The sequence below is a fragment of the Marmota monax genome, unplaced genomic scaffold (genome assembly GCF_021218885.2).
Source record: "Marmota monax isolate L192 unplaced genomic scaffold, Marmota_monax_Labrador192_F-V1.1 WCK01_AAM20220418_F8-fsc00178, whole genome shotgun sequence".
Lineage (NCBI taxonomy): Eukaryota > Metazoa > Chordata > Mammalia > Rodentia > Sciuridae > Marmota > Marmota monax.
The window spans coordinates 175,047-191,956 of NW_026694501.1; the positions used below are offsets into that span (position 1 = coordinate 175,047).

General features: G+C 55.1%; 1 protein-coding gene across 8 annotated transcripts in view; it reads left to right on the forward strand.

Moving 5' to 3' along the window:
- Positions 1-16,910, forward strand: part of Fam178b (family with sequence similarity 178 member B) — an 81,718-nt gene that overhangs the window by 45,202 nt on the left and 19,606 nt on the right. For all 8 annotated transcript variants that reach the window (XM_046420093.2, XM_046420092.2, XM_046420095.2 and 5 more), the window contains 3 exons: positions 44-220; positions 419-516; positions 11,593-11,677. In XM_046420093.2, coding sequence (XP_046276049.1) covers positions 44-220; positions 419-516; positions 11,593-11,677 — 360 coding nt within the window. The remainder of the gene's footprint in view (positions 1-43; positions 221-418; positions 517-11,592; positions 11,678-16,910) is intronic.

Consider the following 16,910-nt stretch of genomic DNA (forward strand, 5'->3'; position numbering starts at 1 on the left):
TTCTTCCCACATCATGTGGCCCCTCCGACCCCTTTCCTTCCAGTTCCTCACGCTGTGTGCCCTAGCCCAGCCGGGGGCCTACACAGACGCACACCTCCTGGGCCTCATAGAGCTGCTCTGTCGCGCCAGCCTGGACGTGGGGCTCCGCCTGATGCCCAAGAGCGACCTCCAGCAGCTCCTGCTCCTGCTCCTGGAGAACATCCGCGAATGGCCGGGGAAGGTACCCCAGCGCTGCATCTGACCCCTAGGGCTCTGTCTCTGGGAACCAAGGGTGGCCCCAGAGCACCCTGGATGGGGATGCGTCCCCAGAGCACCCTGGATGGGGACGTCCTGGCCTCCACCTTGCCCTCGCCCCCAGGTAGGCTGGGTGGCAGGTCAGAATGGAAAGTAGCCCACCAGGTGTCCCCTGTCCCCACAGCTCCAGCCTCTGTGCTGTGCCCTCAGCTGGGTGTCCGACCACCACCACAACCTGCTGGCTCTTGTGCAGTTCTTCCTGGACGTGACCCCCCGGGGCAGGTAGGTGCTTCTCCCCCTAGTGCTCACTCCTGGAGTCCTGCGGGCGCCCCATCTTCCCCGCAGCTCCAGGAAGCCTCCTGCCCAGTTCCTGAACCCAGCCCCTGCCCCAGGAAGAGAACGGAAAGTGCAACTCACTAATGAGTTCTTCACAACTGGAAGGAAGAAAGAGCCTTTTTTTTCTTTTTCCTTTTTAAAACTATTTCTTAGTTGTAGTTGGACACGATACCTTTATTTTATTTATTTATTCTTATGTGCTGCTGAGGATCAAACCCAGGGCCTCACACTGCTAGGTGAGCGCTCTACCGCTGAGCCACAACCCCAGCCCCCTGATTTTCTTAACATGTTTTTCTTTATTTTATTTGATATCAAACCCAGGATTGCATAACCTCTGAGCCACATCCTAGCCTGTTTCTTTTCTCGCTAAGTTGCTCAGGTCCTCTCTAAGTTGCTGAGGCTGTGAAGCCAGATTTAAAATTAGGTAGTCAGTGTAGTTAGGTAAATTGGGTCTAATATCGAGTGAAATCTAAAATGGAGGCCATGGTGAGAATGAATTCCCGGAAAAGTTGAGCAACTCTTGAAATGTTAATGAAGTCCAGGAAACAGCCCCCAACAGATTTGAAGATAGCCCATCCCAAAGAAAGGTTAATGAACAGCAAACTTGAAGATGCTGAAGTGTTAATGAACAGCACACTTGAAGTGCCCAGATTACTTCTTTGGCCCACCTATGTCCCACCCCTCGGCCTCCCACCTACATTCCATCACCGAAAACTATAAAAAGGGGAAACAACCGCACTTCCACGGATTCCACCTCTTGGGTCCCCTTCTTCCTCCGGGAAAAGTCTTTTCTGCTGTCCTTTAATAAACTTCTATTTTCCACTCTAAATGGAAGCAGGGACTCATCACTGGTCGACAGCGGTAACAGCTGGCTTTGAACTCTCACTCCTCCTGCCTCAGGCTCCCAAGTCTCTGGGATCACAGACATGTGTCACTGCACCCAGCTCAATATGGTCTTATTAGCAAAATGCGGCCTTGTATACTTAGCTTCTGCCCTCTTTTCACTGGGGCTTCCTCCCCAAACTTTGGTGACAGTTTCCTTCTCTTCATTCAGACCTCAGCTGGTCACCCCATCCTGCTGCCTCCCTAACTCTTAGTTCATCTTTCTGTTTTATTTTCTGTTCAGCATTCATCTTTGCCATCAGTTATCTTAATAGAACGGAGGAAAGGTACTTCGCAAATTCTTTTTTTCTTCCTCTGGAGGTACTGGACGGGACCCTGGAACTCTGCCACCGAGCTAGCTACAGCTCCGGCCTTTGCTTTTCCCATCTTCCAGGCTTGCTGCTGGCACCCTATTTTATAAACTGTTTTCAGATGATAAATGAAGTGAACAGAGGAACTAAGCCCAGGAGATACGGCCCACTAGCTGGGGCTGGGGACATGGCTTAGTTGATAGAGAGCTAGCCTCACATGGACAGGCCCTGGGTTCAGTCCCCAGAACTGCAAGAGAGAGAGAGAGAGAGAGAGAGAGAGAGAGAGAGAGGGAGGGAGGGGGGGAGAGAGAGAGAGGGAGGGAGGGAGGGAGGGAGGGAGAGAAGGAAAAGACCCATTGGCTGGACTTGGCCTTGTCTGGCCCTGTCTCTCCACCTTCCTTCTCTGCTTTGGGCCACAGTGACAGGGAGTGCCCTGCCCTGCCCTTACCAGACTGCTCCCCATCGCCTCTCCAGGCCTACTCAAGCTCAGAGTTGCCCCTGTCCACTCCAGCCTTCTGCAGGCACCTCCAGGGTTGCCTGCCATCGGGCTGCTCCCCTGCAGCCCTCCCAAGGGTGGCTCTTGCGAGCAGGCTTGGAGTTAGCTGCCTCCTGGTACCTCAGGGCCCAGCCAGGCGTATGCTGTGTTCACAGACCCCCCATCGGGGTCCTGCTGGGCTCAACTTCAGACTCCTCGCTCTGAAGCTGGCTGAAGGAGAGGAGGCCTCCCCACAGTCTTGAGAGGGGAGTTTCGTTCTGTATTTGGAATCCTCTGAACACTGCCAAGGCCCTCTAGGGGCCTCAGTGGGCATGGTCTCTGCTCAGCCCAGATCCTGGGATTTCTGTTTGATCTGAGGAGACGGAGACCAACCTGCCTGCTTCCAGCCTCCCCACCTCCTCCCCTCCCCACAGCTCACTTGTGCTGTCGCCCAGGTTGGAGCTCCCACCCCCATCATCCCCTTTACCCCCAAATCCTGTGCTTTCTGCCTTTTGAATCATAAATCCTACGTCCGTATTCATGGTTGCCTCGCCACTTCGACTCTGTGATGGCTGGTACCTTGTCTGGGTCACTAAATCAGCTACTTCCTTCCTGCCCTTTCCTGCCTTCACTTCCCTGTCTTCATCTGGGAGGGAGCAGAGGCTTCCTGTCCCTTCCTCCTCCCACAATCTACCTGCAGAGACCTGTTGATACTTGTGATTATCAACTCTCTGCCTCACCTCACTCCCTCTGGCCTGCATGACCAAGTCCAGGTGCCTGAGACTGGTCTCCAAGGCCCATGTGGTCCCACCCAGTTTCCCATTTGCTTTGACAGGACCACATTGTTAATGGTTGGTTTTCTTGTGTGTGTATGCATGTGTGTGTGTGTGTGTTTTGAACTTCCTTCTTTTTCAGAGCTGCATAGTATTCCCTAGTGTATGCGAAACTAAGGTAAAATAGAAGAGATAATAAGTTGGTAGAAAGGAGACATGAAGGAAGTACAAGGGAAAAAAATTCCGCAGTACTGGGGATTGAACGCAGGGGTGCTCTACTACTGAGCCACATCCCATCCTTTTTATTTTGAGACACAATCTTACTAAGTGGCTGAGACTAGCCTTAAACTTGTGATTCTGTTGCCTCCGCCTTCAGAGTAGCTGAGATTACAGGTGTGTGCTTAAGTGGATTAAGTGCCCCTGGGTTCAATTCCTGGTACCAAGGGGGGGAAAAAGTTGTGCCTACTTTCCAGGCCTGTCACTCCAAGAATCCTGGAAAGGCTGTGAGTCTACCTATGTACTGCTGATTAATGCCCCTGTAAGTAGATTGAATAAAGAGAAATATGGTATTTTAAGAAACCTGTAATTTAGGGGACTTTCCAGCCCTATCTACCAATCAGGTAATGAAGGCCATGAGGCCTCAGGACCTGGAGACTGACCACACCACCATAAACTGTCTTGACGTCACCAGACTGACATCAGTCTGCCCACCTTCCAGACCTCCCCTCTCCACGTCTCCTTTAAGGAGAGGTGGCGGCGTGATGCCACCTGAGCTTCAGAATACATTGTTCCTGTGTGAAGGGGGCTCAGGACCCACTCTGCCTCCCTCGGGGAGGGCTCTTGGGTATAACGTGGACTCGGGGCATTCCTACCCAATCTTGGTCCTGCTCGCAGGGCATCCTAGCTGAGGAGAAACTTCCAAGCCCCCCAGTCTCATGGCTCCCCCTGCTTCTCCTCACCCCCTGGTTTCTGTTCCTCCTGTCTGGTGTTCTTGGCCAGAACTCGCCCCCTTCCGTAGACTCAGGACCGTAACTGCCAGGTCTGCCCCTTCAAGGCCTGCAATAAATGGACCTTGGGGAGCCGATAAAGAGCAGAGCTGGGAGCCCACAGGCATCTCAAGGTGGCCTGCGTAGGGCGGGGCGATAGCTCAGGGGTGGAGGACTTGCCTAGCAGGTCCCCAGCACCAGAGACAAGACAGAGGGTTGTCACATTGCCCTTGAATCCGCAGTCCTCCTTTTCTCCCCAAAGAGAAAAGGTCCCCACTTTCTGGGTGACCCTCTGTCTGGCCTCCAGCCTAGACACCACGGGTCCTGTCTCAGATCCCCCTTGTCTGCAGAAGCTCCTCGGAACCATCTTCTCCCAAGACAAAACCAGCCCTCCCATGACTGTCCTTGTGCACGAGTTTGGGGCAGACATCTTCACAAGATAACCTCCTTGACGGGAAACTGCAGTCCTGTCCTGTACACATTTAACGTCTGGCCTCCAGGGAAAGCTGGGCCGGCTGGTACTACTGCCCAGGTACCACCACAGTGCCTGTGGCCCCCGTTCTCCCTCACGCTGAGCATTCTCAGTGTTAGTCACCCACGGTGGTCACAGAACACGGTCTGTGGTTCTGGTTGTGCTGATGGTAGTGAAATGGATTTTCTCTTCTTGTTTATAGGTGGCATTTTTCAATAAACCACGATTTTTTTTTTCCTCAAATTTTTTTTTCTTTCAATGCTGGTGCATGCTAAAGCACACCTTCTAGGACAGATCTGTCTTTTCAGAAAAATGGCATGAATGAATTACAGAGGTGACTGGGCGTTTTGTGCAATTGAATGCTTGCCATGAATAGGAAGGCCTTTCCCTCCCTGAGACCACAAAAAAGCCCTATTTTTTTCTTTCAGTACCTACTGACAGGAGTTTGTTCCTGTCTTACTCCCAGGTGGAGCCAGTTTTTCGTCATTGTGAGACAAGGACCTAATTTGAGTTTTTTCTTCCACTCCCGAAGTAGACACAATACAGTGTGTGTGTGTGTGTGTGCACGCGCGCGAGTGTGTGTTAATAATCTGCAGTTTCCCAAGATATTCAAAATTTCCTTTGTCGTATCCAAGATTTATGAGTTTCTAGCCACATTAATCTGTGACCTGGAGAACCAGTGTCTTGAAGGGTCTCTTTGTAGCTCCTGGTCCCTTAAAGGCCAGGGAATGAAGGCAGGAAGGGGTGATCTTCACCTTCAGACAGACAGCTCAGTAGGGTAATGCCCTGGGCCACGGGCTTCACTAGAAAAGAGGGTTCCTCATCTGGATGAAGTTGTTTATGTAGAAATGTTATTTCTTTTCCAATAGATAAAGCATTCAAGTGCTATAAAATTCAGAAGGTACCAAGGAGTAGCTAGATGCTGAAAACGAGCCCCCCACTGGGCCACCGTGTTGCTGTGCCTGTGCCCTGAGTGTGCGGCTACTTCCTGTGAATTCTTTCCTCTCCAAGGTGTCTTGGCCGTCCTTCCAGACTGGGCCTGGCTGTCTTGCCAGCCATCCAGGGAGCTCAGCCCCCACTCTGCCTGTGGGCCAGTGTGGGCGGAGCTTGTTGGCTTCCTTGTTCTGCCCTGGTTGGTGGCTGCCCCACTGGGCTCAGTGCCCAGACTGACCCCAGGAAGAAGGGCGGCTTGTTGTGTGAGGGGCTGTCACACTCAGTCCGCTCCATTCGCTCCATTCGTTAAGCACAAAGCAGGAACTCCCACTGACATTAGTGCATTTGTGCGACACCCCCAGCCCCCGTCCTGTTGATCAAGACTTCATGCAGATTTAGGGAAACGTTGAACTTAACCGTGAAAAATGAAAGTAAACAGGAGAGCAAGCCATCTGAAATGGGGCCAAGGAAGAGGAGGCTCCTGGAGGGAACTCTGCTCCAAGAAGGTGGCCCCCGGGGCGGCTCTGAGGAGCTGCGAGAAAGAGCAGAGTGCCACTCGAGCTTCCATCCTAGCCTCCAGCGTGTTCCCATGCCCAGAGCAGACCCCTGCAGCCACACGCAAGAGCCCTCAGGAGGAAGGGGAAGCCCGGCTGAAAGCTGATGTTCCTGGACTTCAGGGACAGGACCCGCCTCCCTCACCATCTGTGACTGCTGATTAGCCTGCTGCTTCGCCATGGCCTTCAAAAAGAGGGGAAGAGAGAACCAGCTTCCACAGACTGCCTAGTCAGGTGGAAGGGAGGATGGAAGCTTCCTAAAACAAGTCACAAAACTGGGTCTCACTAAGCTGCAATCCTCCTGTCTCAGCCTCCCAAATCTCTGGGATGATTACAGAGTACACCAAGGCTCTAGTAAGGAGAGCGATATTTCTTCTAGAATCAAATAGTGGCCCAAGGGCACTGAAGCCTCAGATCTTGGAGTTGCTATCTGAAGGCCTCCGGCTGTGGAGAATGAGGCTCAGACAACCCCCCCAACCCCGTAGGAGGACACCCCACCATTGTGCTGGGAGATGTGCAGATGGGGCCTCCAGGCCCCAGAGGACCCCTGCAGGTGGGAGGGCTTCTGGGAGATGGGGGCAGAATGCTTGATGTGTCCCTCACAACCCAGGGATGCTGTGTGTACACTTACTTAGAAAAGGACACTGGTTTCTAGGAGTCCTATGAATAGATCTTACTAGACAGCCTCGTTTGTTTTTTACAGGTTAGCTAGAACCACAGTCTGGAAGGACAGTGGAGTGCGCCTGTCTGGGTGTCCTCGGGTGTTTAATGAGGCTATAATCCAATCCCGGGGAACATTATCGGAAATATGGACTGAAAGTTGGTAGAATTAGGTGAATTATCAGAGTCCACCTGCTGGGCAGGCCCTGTGGCCATCCTGAGGCCCACCTTCACTGATGGGTCAGCCAGGGCAGAACCAGGGTCTTGGATTAGGCTGTCTGTGAACCTGACACTGGTCAGGTTCACAGACAGCAGGACTATAACGGACAGTGAAGGGGAGGTCCCAGAGGTTTCAGCCAACCATGATGATGGGCCGAGTCAGGAGGAGAGCCCTGGACAGTTAGGAACAGGATCTGGGGGATGGGGTTGGACAGCAAGAGGTGTGAAAAAAGGGCTCGAGCTATCCACTGCTTCGCCTCAGAGGGCTGCCAAGAAAACGAGCCCCAGCCTCCGGCGGAGCGGCTCAGTTAAGCGGGACACCAACCTCAGGGCCATCGGAGGATACAGAGGAAAAAGGCCAGAAGAGGGAAAGACGGGCTCTTGCGCTTGGAAGGGGGTGGCCTCAGAGCACAGCAAGGGCTGTTGTAGATGTGGAAGCCCAGCCTGGCAGTCCCAGGGCTCGGAACCCAGAAGCTCAGGGGAGAAGCCCACAAGGACAGATCTTTGTAAATAAAACGTGAGAACAGTTTTCTTCGTGGAGTCCAAAAGTGGACGGGGCTCTCGGCAGATGGGAGAGGTCCTTTGCTGAGAGGAGCACTTGGTGGGGGTGCGGCAAAGGGGGTGAAGTGGACAGCTCTGCAGGCAGGACCGGGGGCCTCGGGGGTGCCTGAGCCTGAGTTTCTGTGTCTTTACCACAATACCGAGGAGGGGGTTGGGTGCCCTTGACCACCGGTATCCTTTGTCTACTTATAATATGCACGAAGGAAAGTTCCCACAGGTAGATACTCAGTGTACTGGCAAAGGCCACCTGTGTGCTGCCACTCAGCCACAGGACAAAATATCCCCCCCTCTCCAGAAGCCCCCTTGGCCCTCCTGGGCACCCTTGCACAGGAAGCCACTTTCCTGTGCTCTTGCAGTAGGCAGACTCGTTGGGCCTGTTCCTAAACTCTCCTCCCTGTGGAGCTAGGCAGCGTGGGGTCTTGTGTCTGGTGACCTCGGCTCAGGTGGCATTTGGGACGGCCCTGGGTTCCTGTGAGTGGTTCTGTAGATAGATGATGGATCGATCCCCTGCCTGGGTTGGTGGCCGACTCTATCCCTTGTGTCCTGCTGTCTGTACTATGACAGTGCCCACTCAAGTGGGTGACTGAACTCAGTGGTGGCCCTGGACTTGTAGATGTGCAGTGGATGGGAGCACAGACCACTGGGGAGGTCAAGGTCACACCAACCTGTGTGCCCGAGCCCTGGTCCTTCCTGCCAGGGCAGCACAAGCTGACATGCAAGATAGAAGATTCCAAATGAGGGACAAGGAATGGTGGCATGGCAGTGTCTACGAGGGACGAGAAGCAGCGAGGACAGCGTAGAAATGCAAGTCTAGCAGTCACCCTGAGGCCAGGCCTTGGGCAGCATGTCTGCTGCTGCTTCCTGAACTGCCCTAGAGATGCACAGAAAAGGCACCCGTGCTTTTGGCTGCACCCCTCTGGTCTCTTAGGGCAGTTCAGTCTTGGCAGGGCCTGGCTCCCCTGGGAGAGGTGACTTTGGGGCAGGGACACCAGGGGCTGTACCCACCCTTCTTTACCTGACATTCCAGTCAGTGTCACACGGGTCAATGCCTTTGCCTTCCTGGGTGCTCCTGCAGGGAGCCCAGCCCAGTGTCCCTTGTGGGAAGTGCAGGGACAGCACTAGACTGGACAGAGTGCCTGCATCATCTCTGCTCTGAGCTTAGAAAAGCCGGTTCCAAGTTTCCTCGCACCTTAGGCTCCTCTGAATGCTAGTCCAGTGTCCTGGTCTTTGGGAAGCCCTGAGGACAGAGGGTGGAGGCCTGGCCTGAGCCTGCAGGCGGGAGCTCTTTTGCCTTGTATGACAGTGCTAGGAGGGTGCCAGGGGCTGATGCCGCCTTTGCCCTCCTGGTGTGAGTTCTGGGGAGCCTTGCCAGGTGGGGTGGGGCAGTTTCTGGGGGAGGAAGGTCCCTCAGCCAGCCCTCTGTTTGCCCCTGCTCTGGTGGGCTGGTGGTGAGCCCCTTCTTTCCCTCCTCTGAGTAAGCTTAAGTGGCTCCCTGCCTTCTCCCCGAGGCTCTGGGTGAGAACTGAGGGTGTGGGACGGTGTGGAGAAGCTGGGCGGGTGGTCAGGAGGACAGGCGGTGGGCAGGTGCTGGCGGGGGCAGCTGGCGCGCTCTGGTGCAGCTCCTTGGCACCCACTCACCCCCTTGGTGCAGTTTCTGGATCGCAGTCCTGGCCTGACCCACCGGGCCGCCTCTTCCCTTCTGGCACCACCCCCAACACTGCTGTGCTGCCTCCCAGCTCGCCTCCCCCCAAAGGCCCCTCCCTGCCCGCAGCGGGTGACGGATCTCCGCTCAGGCCTGGGCTGGGGATTAATGAAGCCCAGATGCAGGACTCCTGGCAGAGTGGCAGCAGCAGCACGGAGGGGCCATTTACCTCCCACCGTGCTCCCAGCCCAGCTGCTGCCAGCTCCCGGGAACAGCTGGAAGGCAGGTTCTGGCTGATGGAGGAGGCCTCGGGTGGGGGGACCCTGCAGGGAGTGGAGCTGGGGGCTCTGTGGGGCACACCACGGCTCAGCCCAGGCGGGTCAGGCCCCAAACTGATCGCTGTCAGGTCGTCATGGTTGTCAGATGCAGTGCAGGTGTCACTGGGGACAGGCATGCTACAAACTGTCCCCCTTCACTTGTCTGAGGTCCAGGTTTAACAGGCAGCCTGTATTTTGATTTGCTGACTCTGGGAGCCTGGCTCCCCTCCCAGGTGCATGTCTTTTCTACTTCAGGGTTTTATTGAAGCACAGCATACATGGAACAGAGCACAGACCATGAGGCGTCGTGACTGTGGGTGTTCACACGTCACACGCCTGACACCAGCACCCTGCTCAAGAAAGGCCCAGGACCCAAACCTGCCCAGCTGCTGGAATTTGCCCATCTAGGGCTTGACCTGAACCAATTCGTACACTTCTGTTCTTAGGTGTTGGGCTGTGAAGGTGGCCCGTGTTGCTGGAGGTCGTCACAGTTCGTTCATAACCGTGACTCCTAGAGATTTACCCAGGGTGCTTCTGCAGCTGGGAACATTCCAGTACCTCAGTTTTGGTACTAGGTACCTAGGAGCAGGATCACTGGGGGAGCAGACGAGTATCTCTGATAAACCTCCAGATGGCTTTCCTAGTGGTGCCTGCACCCCACCAGCACCCCACCAGCCGGGGCCTCCTGTCTCCACATAGCCCCCTGCCATGGAGCAGAACTGCCCGCTGCTTTCTCTCTCTCCTAACCCAGAGCCTCTGCTTTGTTAATCTCCCTGGCTTTCCTGACTGTTTCCTAAAAAGTCAACACCGTCCCCTTGACTTTCACACCCCACGTTAGGGTCACTGGTCCCAAGCTGCCCAGCCTCAAGGGAGCTTTGAGGACACTGATTCTGCCTCTGTCCCCACCACCAGGGACAGCTCTGGAGTCTTCAGTGCTGGTCAGAGAATGGCCAGGTTTATTCCTGGCTCGCAAAGTCCTTCTTTAGGGAACCACTGCCTCCATGTACCTCCCACGCCTCACTATAGCCCACGTTTGTCCTTGGTTTCTTCATAATGTCATTCTGCAGTGTGGCTGAGGACACTGGTAGGGTCCCTCCAACAGCGTTATTACCTGAGGGTATTTGTCCCCTAAGAAATCAGTACTAGTTCGCGCACTTTTCTGTCACGTTTCATCTTTTAGACCTTTCATTTGATGGTGGTGGCTTTCCTCAGGAACTGGGGACCATGGTAGGACCGTCGCCCAGCATGCATGAGGCCTTGGGTTTGATCCACAGCATCAAAAAAATCCATTTCAATAGCTAACAGTTGCAGCCCCTGGGGACACATGGAGGGACGTTGAAGGTCATAGCCTCGTGGTAGGATGGACTGGTGACAAGGCACAAAGCATCATGGCCTTGGGAGTTCGTGTGGGAGAAGGGCTCACCCCAAACCCCTGTCTGGGGGCCCTCAGCCCTGCGTCACCTCACCCCTTTTCAACCCATCACCACTCTGGCCCATCCTCTGCTCTCCACGTCCCTCCGCTCTTCTTCCCTGGAGCTCAGGGACCCATGGAAATCAGAGGTCCAAATGTCATCGTGTGAAGGCCTGATGGGGCGGGGATGGGGTGTCCACTCCTCAGGAGGGGCCGCTGTTGGCTCCATCCTGGTGGAAGGCTCCTCACTGCTGTGGCTGACTGCAGCCCAGGGACTGTTCTGCTCACGGTGGGCTCGCAGACCAAATGCTCCAGGGCTGGTGGCCCCAGGCACCATTGGCTCTGGGCCTTCAGGGCTCTGCCTCCCGCTCCTGTCTCTGCTGGCCTCCCTCTGGCTGCTTATTTAGGCTGTCCCACCAGGACACACGATGGCACTGGCAGTTGCAGGTCACCTCTTGCCACTTTAGCTGCTCTCTGGGAAGCACAGGCTCCGCTGACACTCCAAGGATGGGGCACTCCTAAGGCCACCCTGGGAACCAGGGTGGGAACCGGAACAGATCAGGGGTTCCAAAGGAAAGGTCCCTGGACACTGTGAAAAAACCCACAGACTTGCCAGACACCATGGCGCACGCCTGTCATCCCAGCAGCTCCGGAGGCTGAGGCAGGAGGATCGCAAGTTCAAAGACAGCCTCAGCAATTTAGCGACTCAGAAGAAAAACAGTCCCCTCTCCATGGCTGTCCTGCCCTTTACATGGGTGCCCCAACTTCCAGGCCACCCCCTTTTAGATTGCCATCTTCCTCAGGTTCTCCGATTCTCTTCTCTCAGGCAGCTTCGAGGCCAGCTCAGCCTTGTGGTCATCGCCCGGATGCTCGGCCAAGAGGAACTTCCTCTCTGGCAAGAGAAGATGCAGGTGAGTCTGTGTTAGTCAGCTTTCCGCTGCAGTGACCAAAATGCACTGTGCGAACAACTTAGAGGAGGAGGCGTTTATTTTGGCCCATGGTTTCAGGGGGTTCAGTTGGTGTTCGGCCAGTTCCATTACTTTGGCCCTGAGGTGAGACACAACATCATGGTGGAAGGGCAGGTGGAGGAAAGCTGTCAACTCATGGCGCTGAGAACAAAGAGAGAAAGGGAAAGGGACCAGGGTTAAGATACCCCTTTCCAGGGCACACGCCCAGTGACCTACTTCCTCCAGTTAGCCCCACCAGTAATACCACCAGATAGGAATCTTTCCAGGGATGAACCCACTGTTGAGATCAGAACCCTTATTATTTAATCACTTCCCAAAAAAAACCCCGCCTCAGAGCATGCTGCACTGGGGACCAAGCCTTCAGCACAAAAGATCTGGGGGAACATTCCAGGCCCCGGCCATAACTCGAGTGTGCCTAGCCAGGACAGGAAGGCCTGGGGTGGCCGACCCTCCCCAAGGCCTGCCCACTCCTGAGTCCTGGCTGGTGCCCCAGCCTCTGCCCTAAGAGCTGAGCTGGGTTAGAATGTCTTACCCAAGTTCTTTCAGTCAGCGATTGCTGGGGGCTGGGTGTGCAGCTGAGCGTAGAGCACTTGCCCAGCCTGCGCAAGGCCTTGGGCTCACCGGGCTCTGCGAGGATGCTGCCCCATAGACCTAAGTCCCAGCTACTCGGGCCAAGCTCAGGAGTTTGAGGCCAGCCTGGACAATGTGGCAAGATTCTGTCATCTCTTAGGGAAAAAAAAATTCTTGTTTGCCTGCCTACCATATGCTGGGTGCAAGGATTAAGCTGGGTGGAGTGTATTTTTTTTTTTTTAATTTATCTTTGGTACCAGAGATTGAACTCGGGCACTTGACCACTGAGCCAAACCCCCAGCCCTATTTTGTATTTTCTTTAGAGACAGGGTCTCACTGAGTTGCTTAGCTCCTCGATTTTGCTGAAGCTGGCTTTGAACTTGTGATCCTCCTGTCTCAGCCTCCCAAGCTGCTGGGATTACAGGCATGTGCCACTGCACCTGGCTCTGTATCACATTTTTTTTTTAAGAGAGAGAGAGAATGAATGAATTTCTTTAGTTTTCGGCAGACACAACATCTTTGTTTGTATGTGGTGCTGAGGATCGAACCCGGGCCGCACGCATGCCAGGCGAGCTCGCTACCGCTTGAGCCACATCCCCAGCCCTGTATCACATTTTTTAAAAATGTGAAACATACGTAATGTAAAATTTATCACCTCAACTTGTTTTTATCATCTTTACTCTGGTTTGTTTTTTGCTTTTTTCGCCAGGCTAGGGAAGGAGCCAGGGCCTCATGCATGCTAGGCAAGTGCTCTACCACTGAGCTACATTCCCCAGCCCTTTTTATTTTATTTTGAGACAAGGACTCATTAAGTTGCTGAGGCTGGCCTTGAACTTGGGACCCTCCTCCCTCAGCTTTCCGAGTTCTGAGATTGCAGACACGCATCCCCACACCACACTTTTAACTCTCTTCTTTGTGTGTGGTAGGAATTAAACCCGGGAGTACTTTACCATTGAGCTACATTCCAAGCCCTTTCTATTTTTTTATTTTGAGTCAAGATCTTGCTAAATTACTAAGGGTCTTAGTAAATTGTCCAAGCTATCCTCAAACTTGTGATCCTCCTGCCTCAGCCTCTCAAGTCGTTGAGATTGCAGGCCTGTACCACTGCACCCAGCTTAACTTTTTTTGAACCCAGGGGCACTTAACCACTGAGCCACATCCCCAGCCCTTTTTATTTTTTATTTGGAGACAGGGTCTCACTAAGTTGCTTAGGGCCTTGCTGAGGCTGGCTTCAAACTCAATCCTCCTGCCCCCGCCTCCTGAGCCACTGGGATTATAGGGTGCGCAACCATACCCAGCTTGTATTGGGCAGAGATTTATGGGGAGATAAGGGGAGCTACAGGGAAGGGAGGCAAATGACAAGTACCTAACCTGGAGCCCTGCCTCCCCCAGAGAAAGCTGGCCCTGGAGAGCTCTGCATTTGCTAAGGGCCCAGGTCTCCAGGCCTGTCGGAGACAGAGCCAGGTGCAGCCTGACTGTGCTTCCAGCTCCAGGGCCTCTCCACACACTGGTGCCCACCTGCCTGTACCCGGCCATGTGCTCCTCTGCTCTGTAGACACTCGCTGAGCAGGCTCTGCCCCAGGCACCAGGTGCCAACAGGCTCTGGGGAGACAGCACCCAGACGACCTCAGAAGACAGGGTGAGCAAGCCGGCTGCGGCTGTGGTGACTAACTCTGCCCGAGGACAGTGAGGCGGCTTCTGAGGAGGTGCCTGAGCCAGGTCTTGGAGGATGAGTCTGTGCGTGTACCACAGAGGAGAGGGAGCGGGGACCCAGGGCAGCTCCAGGGAAAAGGGAAGGCCAGCAGGGGCCTGCCTGTGACCTGCCTGATGCACTTCCTGTCTCTCCACTGCAAGCCCTGGCACTCCGTAGCCTTCTTCCAGGTCTCTGGGCTGCCAAGTGCCCCACTTTCCAGTCTGGCCTGTCAGATCTTCCTGAAACATGCCTTCACAGGGCCACCTTCTCCCCATGACTGCCCACATCAACCCCACGTGGCCCTTGCACACCTACTCCACAGCCTGCCCAGTGGTGCCTGTTCTCAGCCCTCTCCACAGGCCAGGCCAGCCTAGCCGTCTCCTGCACACAGACTTGTGCAGCTATCACACCCCACCCCAAATAAAGGCCACCACCAGAGTGGCAGCCCTCAATCTATGCTGAGTGCGTGCTCAGTGCCTGCTGCGTGTAGCAGCCTGGACCACAAGGACTGTTACTCTCAGATGGAGCAAGGCGGCAGGGAGCCTCCTGAAGGTCATAGAAGGCAGCAGTGGGGTTGGGGTTTGAGTTCCAGCTCCCGCCCCAGATCTCAGAAGCCTGGACTGTGCCTGGGACTTCATGCTGAAGATGTCCAGCTGGTCCGGAGCTTTCTTCCTGGGTCACAGAGGGGACTCAAGGGCCTGTCGCCCCTGCCCCTCAGAACGCACTGCTATTTGTGAAGGGGCTGTGGGTTGAGAACAAATTCTGGCTCCTTGTAGCAGAGGCCTGTGCTTAGGGGTGGGCCAAGCTGTTCCCAGAGGACCACTGGGCAGCAGGAGTCCACCGTGTCCAAGCCGCTTGGTTCCTCAAACTGGACTGTCAGGCCCCAGGAGCAAGACAGGTGCTTAGAACTGACCTTTAGGGACAGGACTTCTGTAGGTGCTTGGGATGCCACAAGGTTTGCCTTTGCCAGGAGAATCCCAGGGTCTATGCAGTAATCTCTGTTCCTCCGTTGAATACTGGGAATGTTCCAGAAATAGCAGTGTTTCAGTCTCATGCCCCCGTGTGCTCCAGGCACTGATCTGGGCATGGAAGATAGAGCAGGACAGAGTTTAGTCCCTCCCTTACGACACTCACAGTCTGGGGCCTGGCAGACACAGGCACCAAGAAGGCAGGTCATGGGGAGTACCAGATGGTGAGGAGCACTGGGGAGGAAAAGGCAGAGAAGTAGGGAGAGGAGGTGCTGGGAACATGCTCATGTTCAGGGTAAACCAGGGAAGGGACCTTTGCACATGGGCTGAAGGAGGCAGGTGGTCTCTGGGAAGAGCACTCTAGGCAGCAGGGCTGCAAGTGCAAAGGCCCTGGAGCCCGCCAGGGCCTCTTGGGTTGGAGGAAAAACAAGGAGGCCAGTACTGCTGAAGCAGAGGGCTCAGGGTGGGCCAGCAGGAGGGAGGTCAGTCAGGTAAGCGAAGGCTCCCCCAGCCAGAGACCGTCCACCGTGGGGCTTTTGACTTCTGTGCCACAGTGGAGAGCCACTGGGGGGTTTTGAACAGAGGAGAGAACATGTGATGTGTCAACTCTTTAAAACTTCCTCTGGCTGCCTATAGACCTGGACTCTGTTTGGGGCAGGGGGTCTATTCCTGCAGTCGTCCTGTGTGGCCGTGGCCTGGGGCATGGCAGCATGGGCAGTGGGTTGCCAGATGCGAGGTGCGCTTTCCAAGGACAGGCTGCGGAGTGTGAGAGGAGGGACGGCACCAGGAGGAGACACCTTTCACCCAGCCAGGTCCTGACCTCTATCTCTTCACTCATTTCCCTAAGAAGTACTCCTAAGCAAGCTGTGTGCCAGACTCAGTGCTGGGCTCTGGGCTGCTGTAGTGAACAAAACTGCCCGAGGGCCAGGTGTGGTGGCCCATGCCTGTGATTCCAGTGGCTCAGGAGGCTGAGGCAGGAGGATCACAAGTTCAAAGCCAGCCTCAGCAATGGCAAGGTACTAGGCAACTCAGTGAGACCTGTCTTTAAATAAATAAAGACTAAAAGGGGCTGGGGATGTTGTTGAGTGGTTAAGCAGGGACCCCTGGGTTCAGTCCCAGTACCAAACACACCCATGGGGAGCTGACATTCTGGAGCAGGGGAACAGATAATAATATGGGTAATAAGCAGCTAATTTACATGGGCTGGGAAGTGGTGATAATGCTATGGAAAGAAGAGGTACAGGGTAAGGGACTTCAGGCAGGTGTGGCCAGCATGAGGCTGCAGGCCAGGTGGGAGCTCAGGTGGGCAGGCCTCCCTGTGAAGGGGGCTGGAGCCAAGGCTGGAAGGAGGGGCAGCTGTGTTGGGTCTGGTCAGAAGCCCCACCACCTGGGGTCTTTCAGACACTTAAGACTTGGGCAGCCTTCATGTACAAATTAGATCCTCTGCCAGTGTTTAAGCTAAGAGCCACTGGCTGGGATGAGTGTCCTCCTCCTCTTGCCAGGCAATTGACAAGGCCAGTGGAGGCCTGTCTTGGGTGAGCCCTTGCTTCTTGCCCCAGGTGTCTGCCCTAATGGGCTGAGTGTTTGCTGAGATGGCTCCCAGCAGGGGGGTGGGTGGGGGTGGGGAGGGCACTGGTCCACCCCAGCCCCAGTGGGACCCATGGGGTCCCAACCAGCTCGGACCCTGCAGGAGAGGCTGGCTGGAGCGGCGTGAGGGGAAACGGAAGGAAATGAGCGGTCAGATCTACAGGGGGCAGCTCGATGCGCCAGCAGCCCAAAGCTGTTTTTATGGAGTGCAAGGAAGATCCAGCAGTGAGCCAGTGAGCGCGCAACCGTGGTATCCTTGCCCCGCCCCGCCCCCCAAGCGGGAGGCTAGCCAGCCAGAAGGCTGCGCTGGGGGCGTGGGCCACAGGGCCCCGCCCCCTGCGCCTGCACAGCTCTGAGC